The sequence below is a fragment of the Pleurodeles waltl genome, chromosome 2_2, assembly GCF_031143425.1.
Source record: "Pleurodeles waltl isolate 20211129_DDA chromosome 2_2, aPleWal1.hap1.20221129, whole genome shotgun sequence".
Classification (NCBI taxonomy): domain Eukaryota; kingdom Metazoa; phylum Chordata; class Amphibia; order Caudata; family Salamandridae; genus Pleurodeles; species Pleurodeles waltl.
The window spans coordinates 851,831,162-851,841,335 of NC_090439.1; the positions used below are offsets into that span (position 1 = coordinate 851,831,162).

Sequence of the window (10,174 nt, forward strand, 5' to 3'; positions counted from 1 at the left end):
TAGAAACAGCTTCGAGGCGTGACATGTATTATACGGAATTAAATAACTTCTGCTGTAAATTGGATAAGGGAAGTAAACTCAGTTACATGACCTTGCAAACGAATTTGCCTCATGGACCTTCTCAGTGACAATCAATATTCTTATATTGTACAGCAGGAGATACTTCAGCCCATATAAATTGCCAATTCTGTGTTCTGGTGACATATACAAGCGATCCAGCCTTCAGGCTTGTGGCTGCTGGACTATACTGACTCCTATTTGACAGTTAACCCCAATGTGATCTATGTGTTCACTATAGGAGACAACTTGATATTGTGAGCATCCCTTGACAAAGGGTAATAGGTAACTAGACACTTTGTGCCATGCATATATTCATGGCCAATTAATCCTTTTGCCTCTTTGCATATGCGTAATCGAGACTCTGTGTTCTATTTAGTGATGAGCTGTGTTATACAGAAGCTTATTTCTTTCACTGTTTTAAAAATACCTTTCCTCAGTCTACGAGTTTAATAGTAAAATACAGTGTTCAAAAGAACCATCAGTCGTTGCATTGGGCTGGTTACCACAAGTGCCCCGAATTCTGAGACAATGGCTGGGCCACAGAGTGCTGCCTCACCTCAAAGTGGTCCTGATTTTGGTAAATAAGAATTCAGATGGACACTGGTCACCTGGCGAAGAGCATTAGCCCAAGCCTTCCTGACGAGCAGGCTGGACTATGGGAGTGGCCTGTACGCGGGTATGGCGCATTGCCGATCTGCAACATGGAGAGATGCAGCTCGACTTTGGCCTGCCTGGCTACCCTACACCCGCTGCCAATGCGAAAAAGGGCCGGCTTCAAATCCCTATGTCATACATGCAAAGCTCTACCTACTACAGGGCCGGAAACCCTACAAGCTAGAGTGGAATTTTATAACAGTGCGCGATCGGAGGTCGCCAAGGTCAAGCGGGTAAAATGAGAGCGCGGCCGCTGGCTCTTCACTTCATAGCGGCCCACTGGAACGCTCCACTCCCAGACCTGCATCTTACAAACAACTACCTTGGGCTTAGAAAAAAGTTAAAAACGTGGCTCTTCAAAGGATAAGATTTCTTTCATATTTACGATCCCTTGCTCAGTTCCTCATGAAAGAGCAGAGAGCTCCTAGCTTTGTGATATCCCATAGTGGTTCCCAACCTTTTGACTTCTGTGGACCCCCACTTTGTCATTACTGAAGCCAGGGGACCCTCGCTGAATTATTATTGGAATCTGGGGACCCCACACTGAGTCGTTTACTGGAAACCAGGAACCCTGGCCTAAATATAAACGATGATTTAAAACGCAAAACAATACACACACAAAATATATATATACTCAAACACATAACAAATGATATTTAATTTGCAAACAAATATAAATAAAAAAAATTAACAGGAAGGTTGGAGTTTTTCTAAATGCAGTTGAAGCCGCACACCGTGCATACTACACTCTCTGATGCACCTGCTGCTCCCACAAATCAATCTGAAGAAACTAATGTAATTTTTAGCCTCCAGTTTCAAATACATTGACATTTACAGTATGTCTTAAAAACGTCAAATGTACAGTTAGCCACTTTATTGCTATACATTTTATTAATCTTTAAATATTATTTAATTTTCTAAGCAGTCACGGACCCCCTGAGGAGGCTTTGAGGACCCCCCAGGGGTGCCTGGAGCACGGGTAGGGAAACACTGCCCTAGGGGATGAGTGTTGCGCTGTATAGAAACATTCGCACAGATTTTCCGTTTGGGGGTTCTGGGGGGCTCTTGGCTGTTCAGGGCAGGCGTGGAGCACTACATTAAACAGCAAACTCTCTACCCTTGCATTCACAACAGACCTGGTGACTCTTGTACAGCAATGATAGGAGGAGGAATCAGGCCATACTCTCCTATCATGGAAAGGCGGTACCCACTGCAGAATTGCCGATGCATCCTCAATAAAGTGCTGTGTAGCATTATGGTCCATTAGAACACAGAAATGTTGACAGCTCCCTTGAAGACAAGGTAGTGCCCAGAGTTAATCATAGAAGAATATAGCCTCCTGCTAGGGGCTATAGCGGGCGTCAAAGGACCTCTTCTTCCCACCTTTGAGGGCCTTTAACAACGGTTAGCACCCGAAGCGGAACTGCTAAAGTGCTGTTAGAGCGTTCCATCCACTGAGGGGGCAATATTCCAAAACAGTGATACTGAAAGTAGGGCCCTCCTGACTTGTACATGATCCCATGGTCAACAGCAGCAGTCCAGTAAACATCAGGTCAACAGAGCTGCTTTTTACTGGACTTAGAAATAACATTCCAAAGATATTAAATAAACAGCCTTTACATAAAGGTTAATCTCAGTTATAGAGAGGATGTATCTAGGTTGCCCTGCACCGTTTAACTTTAGGAGCCACCCTCATTTTTTAAGATATCTTGCAGCAAAAAAGTGTAGAACTATGATAAGGTCTCTTCAAAATTCAAAAAGCATATTTCAATAACATGCAAAACCATTTCAACTTAGTATAAATCGTACCATATCAGCGCATGGGGAATATTTTTTTTTTCTTTTCAATAAAGAGATAGTTTCCAAACATGAATTCGCAAAACATTCATTCTTCTTCCCCCAACCTGACAACAATGGCAATCTTGAACCAAGAGACAGGTCAGTTGTTTTGTGCACTTTCTAGGTGGCCTGGGTGACTATCATACATACAATAGATGTGGCAACAGTGGCCCTGCAAGTAGGGGCGCCCTAGGTACTGCACACCACCAGTAAAACTTTATAGAATGTCATGTGGAAATTAGGCAGTAAAAAGGCCTCTGGTGTTTTCTTTTATGAGTAATAATATCGCACTACCCCAGAACTGCAATTGTTCGGTTTACTTTCCATTTACTGGCTGCCATTTTGCAGCAGAACTTAAACCGAGGTAACTACAGTATGTTAACACACTTCAGATGAAAAAATGCGCATGCTTTCAGAAATATTTGTATTTCAAATATAGATATTCTATGGGAACTACAACAGAAAAACGTTGGGTGATAAGAAAAAATATTTTGGTAGGGTGGGGAAAAAAGAAAACAACACAAATTAGGTTTCATTCGCTTGATGCAAAGACTAAACTTATTCCTGTTTTGCCTCTTTTTCAAATATTTCTTATTTTCATTTAAAATGGAAAGAACTGCAAACCCAAAAATAATTGTACTTTCTAACATAACAGAAGCCTAGTGTCATATTAATCGGATGCTACTTACCATCCTTCTTGTATGCTTATTTAGAGATTTCGTTTAGCTGTGAAATTGCTTACGTGATGCAGTGTTACAGCATCAGCGACATAAAAAACGGTTTATTACCGCCAGAAAAAAACACTTTTGGTAAATGCAGAAAAATAAATGATTCCTTGCGCGTCATTTTTACCACCAAGAATTTCCAGTTGCAGCACGGAATCTAAAAGTGGCGGAAACAGCGCTGCTTCCGCCAGATTTGCTGAGTCACTGTATTTGGAGCCATTGTTCTATGATGATGTCAGCGTGCTCGTTTGCCTCTGGGATCCTGTGCACTTAACAGGTTTTTAGCGTACTGTGTGTTATGCTATTTGTTTAACCCGAGGTATTCCTCCGCCTTAATACGACAATTTACGTTCAGTTAAACTTGTGTAGCACTGCAGTAGGATGCGCGCATTTCAAGTGCGCCACATATGCACTTCTGGAATGTTCATGTCATAAGATGCGCTTTTCACCACTGTGTGCTATGTCCAGGGCAGGTTTTAATACATATTATCAATCTCATTAGCCACATCTGTAATATTTATTTTAAAGACTTGCCTTGTTGAGGACTCACTCCATATGTCCCACAAGCAACCAATACAGAGATGTGCATTAACATAAATAAATGCTATTTCAGGTATAAGAGTGGCTATTGTGTCAATAGTTACGAAATTAGACATAAAGTGGAAGAACGCATTGCGGGACTTAGCGCCCAAACATCAATGAAAAGTACAGCAGTACGGCCTCTGGCACCGCAACTAAAGAGGGGCGGACACTGTACTTGATCTGAGCTTGTGCAGCTGCACTAAACCCAAACTGCCTACATATGTGCACTTTCAGTTTAAAACGTGTTTCAACATAACACGCCTTCGCATTCTGAAACTTTACTAGCATTCCTTGAACAATTATGCTTTTGCACATGCACATGATGGCTCCGCAAGACGCTAAGCAAACTGAGAAGTGTGCATCTGTGACAGTTAATATGATAGCACAATTTGTGAGCAGCACCGCTGCTAACGTAATATAACCCTAGAGTCCGCTGCAATATAAAGTAGCGGGAAGAACTCGCGGAATTCAATGGAGTAAGAGAAAGAAAAAAGAAAAAAAATTATGCAGAGTTCCACCAGTGTGCAGAAATAGGTAGGTTGCGCTGCTTGCACGGTGATTTAGTGCAGACGTGTTCCACGCTGAAAAATCAGAGTGAACGGCACCAGAGGGCGTAGCTGCTCAGGTTGATTTTGCTGTAGTGGCAGCCTACTGGCCACAAACAGAGGCGACCCCCAGTGTTAAAAATCGCACCAGATGTCCCCCTGGCAACAAAAAAAACGTGCTATGGTGCGCGAAATCTTACTTGGCTCTCCAGTTTACCATGTTGGTTTACATGCAACAACAAAAAAAAAATCCATCACGCAGCGACTGGCAGAATTTGGCCGGAATTCCGCATTACACCACACTTCCGCAGGCAGAACGGAAGCATGTGTGCTAGCCAAGTGGAAACAAATGCACCAATAGCATATTTGTTGAAACAACAAAACACTTTTTGTATGATTTGGTGCAAAAGCAGCCACAATAATAAGCATTTGCTAGTATACTTTTCATGGTAGAGACGATGGTGTTCCTACAAGGCTCAAACTGGCAATCATAGGCTGAAAGCATAAAATGGCCTAAGCCACCAGCTCTGTTGGAATATAACCCATCCTCTGCAAAGACATTGGTCATGGTGGGAACTCCAAGAAGACAGTTATTTTGTACAGTACTGAAAAAAAATAGTATTCCAATAAGTACAACATTTATGAGACATTAGTTCTACTGGCTGATGACAAAGCTTGACAGGTATATTGTGATAGTTTGCGTTTTCTTTCACAGTAACAGTATTTTTGATTATCTTTAGTTCTCCTTGCAGACGAGCGAGCGAGAGAATAGAAAATAAATTACCACCATCATCCATCAGAATGAGGCACAATCGACCTAATTTCTATATGTGTCAAATTGGCTGGGTGTACTGTGAGGGGGTGCACACATTCCTAAAGTCATTCCACATCACATAGGGGTCAAATCCATCGCTAATGGTGCTGAGAGATATTGTTCCTCTGAAGGTGAAACTTAAGTGCCAGTTTGTATATAGTTTTTATACTATGTATTATGAGTATTTTCCTTTTTATGTGGGTTATTCTTTTATGATTATATTTATAATCAAAATAAAGATTATTCTTTCATAAAAGTGTCCGTTCCACGTAGGTTTCCTACTGGTGTATTGAAAACAGATTTTTTACTTCTGAAAAACAAAGGCTTCGATCTCTCCCAATCGAAACTGAGTTAACAGTAAAGTTATGTCTAGTGATTTCGTTACACAAAGAGGTAATTATAGGAGGGCGAGCTCTCTATAAATAACAATAACTTGCATAATATATATGCAGAATGTGCTCCATTTTGTACCACTGAACCTCCACTTTTCCCTGGTTGGGTGTGGTCATTCAGAGCACTCTCTAGCCTTCGTTTTTTCACAGCACGTACAACTTAAAAGTTGTGAATGCCAATAGCCAGAAATCCCCACGCCGAAAACAAAACTGCCCCAGTACCACCGTGTGGAAACTCAACAACACACAAATGCGTCAATGTGGCCGTGAAAGGCGAATTAAAGAAAGTTAACGTATTTAATACATAAAAATAAAACACTCATTCACAACGACCGGACTGTCAAGTTTCACGCTCGTGCTTGTTCACTCTTCAAAACTCTCCCATTTGCTGTTCAGTACGTTGTGTGTCAGACTAGATTTTGCCACGCCCTGCACACAGGTCAAACTGAAACCCAGAAAGCCGTTGAGTGAATCATAATGAATGAGTTCCATTCAAACTACGAAAACAAAGAAGCGGGCCAATGACCGTGCTGCTCTCCTCAAGGGCAAACCACATTTGTGATCAGGCCGACATATAAGCGTGTTGTGGTGCGTTCGGTCCAAAATACGATTTTGCCTGTTGCAATTCGTGATGGTAATTAATGGAATAACTCTAGGCCCCCGCAATTATGTGGCGTTGATGCAATGTGAGGGCGTGATAGCTTTATGGTAGCTTTTATTCCCCCAACTGACGCAGACTGGAGAGAGTATATGGTGTGCCACAGAGGTGCCAACACTTAGAAGACAACTACATGGCGCAAGGGGTCAGGTCTAATGTCCTTCGCTGGTGTAAGAAGAAAAACCGACATAGTCTGGTATGGGAGTGCAGTTGAGCTAGCTATATAATCGACGTCATAATGACAGGTCAAATCGACTTGGTGCGATTACAACTGACCTACTAATCACACTCGTGTCCCACCAGACAGGTTACCGGTTAGGTAAAGGAGTAACACTTGGCCATTTGAAAAACAGACAAGTAAAATTTCACTAAAAGTTAATGTACTTAAACAGATTCGATTTCGCAAGACTTTTTTTTTTACGCTTACATTCGGCTTCCAAATTGTGTTTTTAGCTGTAATGAAATTAATCGGACTAACACAGTCAACATGCTGCGAAACGTTTTTTTTTTCTTCTTTTAACTCTGGCCAGGCAACAAAGCTTCATTTTTTTTTCTTCTTTTCCCCAAACGCAGACCTGAATGAACTTCCAAGAAAGGCCTAATGGGCGGGTACGTTGCATTCTCGTACATTCTACTGTATGCGTGTACACTGTACAGCTCCCACCATCTTGGTTTAATCAGTACATCCTGGGCTTACATTAATCAACAGAGAAAATCGACAAACGTTGATTCTGTAAAACACTGCTGAGAGACAAGCTGAAACAAAGCGGGTGAGTAGAACTTAAGTCAGTCGCTCAATGACACAAGGATGCAATAATTAAAAACACGTTTATTTCATACAAACATTTCAAATTGTGGGCCTCGACATCCTGGAATTCAGGAAACACTTATGAAATAAGAACTTCGTTTCGAAGCGAACAGTCATTAGTCAATAGCCACATTCTGAAGCCATTGGTGTATTTAAAAATAACTCCCGGAAGCTAGCAATGCATCACAGGGTACATTCATTCATGAGCACATTCCACAAGGAGCAAGTAAATCCCACGAACTGGGCGGCAGATGGATATTCACATTTATAGTGTCACATGTTACAAATAAAAATACAAGCAAATTGGGCTCTGAGGTTACTGCGGTTCTGGGGAGAGAGAAAAAAAAAAAAGAAGAATCAAAGGCGAGCCCTGGAGCGAACAGGCATGTTCGGTGGTTGTGCGCGCTGGCAGCAATTTGTTTGCTCGTTAGCCAATTCTCAGAATTCACGGAGGGGAGGAGGGCGGTTCTTGGACTAACGCAAAAAAAAAATAGCTCCAATGTGCACGTCCTCAGGTTACACCCCAACGGCTGCACAAACAGAGCATGGTCAAAACAAGCTGAAACATCTCCCCTCTACTCCCCCCCCCCCCGCCACCCCCCCATCCCCTCCGATGACCTTGCATGGTACGAGGTTCCCCCTGCCCAGTCTTACCCAAACAACAAAAACCTCCCAGTCCCCACAGTAAATAAGGGAGGGGTGAGGGCTGCAAACGCCTAAACAATGATTAAACGTACTTAGACCTGGCGCTTGTAAACAGAAACACCCACAGAACGTACCCGTTGCTTATGAGGGTTCGACATTTACTTGGTGAAAGTCTCTTTTTCCCACTGGCGGATACAGAGTAACATCGACTGTAGGCTCCCACGACAGCTGGAATAGTGCCACCCAGAACCAATCACCTCCCCGTCCAATAAGGACAACAGGGCCCCCAGCCCGGGCCCTTATTTTTAGCACCAGTTTCATCTCATTGCCCTGGTATTAAAAAATGAATACAAAATATAAGCGTCATTTTTCAAGTATGGTTTTACCCCCTTAAACAACACGTGTCCGGCTGTGAGGAGAACAAGCAGAGTCCGGTGCGTGGGCGCTCCCGGGGCCCCTGCAGACCCCAGGCTCTCAGTTCTCGGTCCTCCTCTCGGGGCAGGGCGGATGTCATTCCTGCCTGGGCCCTCTCCTCCGGGCTGCGGTCTCCGCCCGGTCACTCACTCCCGAGGCTCGCCGTCTGCGCTGGAAGCGTGCTGCCTCGGGCGGGCCTCCTCCTAGCGGGTCCCCGGTAGAGCTCCTGCCTGCGGGGAACCACGGGCCGATCCCCTCCGGACCCAGGGGCAGCTCTCTCCTCGCCGGTCACTGCACGGTCTCCGGCACGGGGCAGGAGGCGGCCAGCTGCAGGCGGCGCACGGCTTCCTTGATGAGGTTCCCGGAGAGCAGCAGCTCCTGCAGCAGGCGGTGCGGGTCCTCCTCCTGCCCGCGATCCCTCGCCGCGGGCCCCCGCGCCCAGCCTCGGCCGCACAGCTGCTTCTTGCCGGGCGCCGCGGTGCCCTGCGTCGGGGCCCGGTGGTGCTGCGGCTGCTTCCCACTGCCTCGCGGGGCGCACAGTGCGTAAGGGGCGCTGCGACCACGGACGCAGCCGCACGCTGCTACGGCCGAACCCCCAGCCCCGCAGCCGGGCTCTGGCAGCGTCGGGTGGCCGGGGCGGCTGCAGGGGGCTCCCAGCTGCAGGGCCTGCCCGATGCGGGCCACCAGGGCATCCACGTCATGCTGCGGCCGCACGGTGACCGAGTGCTCGAGCAGCAGGAAGCGCTCCTCCTCCAGGCACGGCATGGTGATGGCGACCCGGCTAGGCGACAGCAAGCCCGGCACTCCGCCGCTGCCTTTCAAGTGTAAACAATGAGTGACGCGCCGCCACCCTTCCGACTGTACCACTGAGCAGGGACGGCGTAGGGGTGTTGTTCACACGTCAGCCAGTGTGCGAAGCTCCCGAGACTCACGTTCTACGCTCACAGGCCCCTCGCAACACAACCTTGTTATTTTTTCGAACACTGTCGACCAATCCCTTCGACCGCACTCGCTTCTGAATGGTTGCCCGGCTGACTACATAAGAGGCACCACCCCTGTGTCAGTTGAGCCCTTCCCAGTCTTTCAAAGTCTAGGAATGCGAGGGGCGACGTCACAGTGTTTTGGTGTCTGGTTGTAAGGCAAGGGCATGGTGTCACTCTGAAGGGGCGGGGCTACGGGCTGAGCTCTGCCTCGTCTGGAGAGATGATGAAAGCCCTCTCGCGCTGCCTATTTTAACGTGGCTGCTGCGCTCCACGGCAATGTGCGCAGTGTGCTGTTTACGAAGAGGCGGGGCTTCCTTTGTTTCACCACAGATGCTCCATGTGCTTTGCTGGCTAACGTAATGCTGGAAGGCGCGCATGCGCACACAAGCTTGTTTAAAACCACGGCTAATGAACTTATTGTAAACAAGAGAGCGAAAAGCCATCCCAACAGGAGGTAACGCCTTCCAACAGGACGTGTTTTCCTCCACACAAGGACGTAGAGGAAAACAAATCCTCAGTTGTGTTCATTTTGTATGTTGTTTTAGAGACTGTTTATGAATTAACAAATAAAAACAATTCTAGCTATTTTGTCAATAATTTACAGTTCTATTAATGACAGGAGGATTATGCGGTTATTTCTTTACTGAGATTTCTACAGCAGGCAATCAAAACATTTAACAACAAAAACACTTTTTCCCATGAACCCCAGTAGTCCATAACTTGCCCAATCAGGGTCCTACTCCCTGTATATATATATATATATATATGCCCATGTGACCTCAGTCCTTCCTCTTTCTTTGCAATCAAGCACCAAGAACCCAGAACCTGAATCCACTGAATAGCTTGAGACAAACAAGTCCATCCAATGGGGAACTCCAAACTGCAAAAGACAGCTGAAACTGTAGCGATGCCGTCCCATCTTCATTCCATGAACTTAATGTACCTTCATGTGCCTTTATTATCGGTGCCTGAGAAATTAAATGAAGACACGCAAATACCACTCCTCTTCCTCAACAAAATAAATCAGTTGGGCATGAGTATAACATCTTAAGAAA

The 10,174-nt window shown here is 45.4% G+C and overlaps 1 protein-coding gene across 1 annotated transcript; it reads right to left on the reverse strand.

Moving 5' to 3' along the window:
* Positions 1 to 7,078: 7,078 nt before the first annotated feature.
* Positions 7,079 to 9,146, reverse strand: LOC138282678 (GSK-3-binding protein-like). Its single transcript, XM_069220488.1, has one exon. It carries the CDS (start codon positions 8,899 to 8,901, stop codon positions 8,425 to 8,427), a length of 477 nt encoding a protein of 158 aa, XP_069076589.1. The 5' UTR covers positions 8,902 to 9,146; the 3' UTR covers positions 7,079 to 8,424.
* Between the last annotated feature and the right edge of the window lie 1,028 nt (positions 9,147 to 10,174).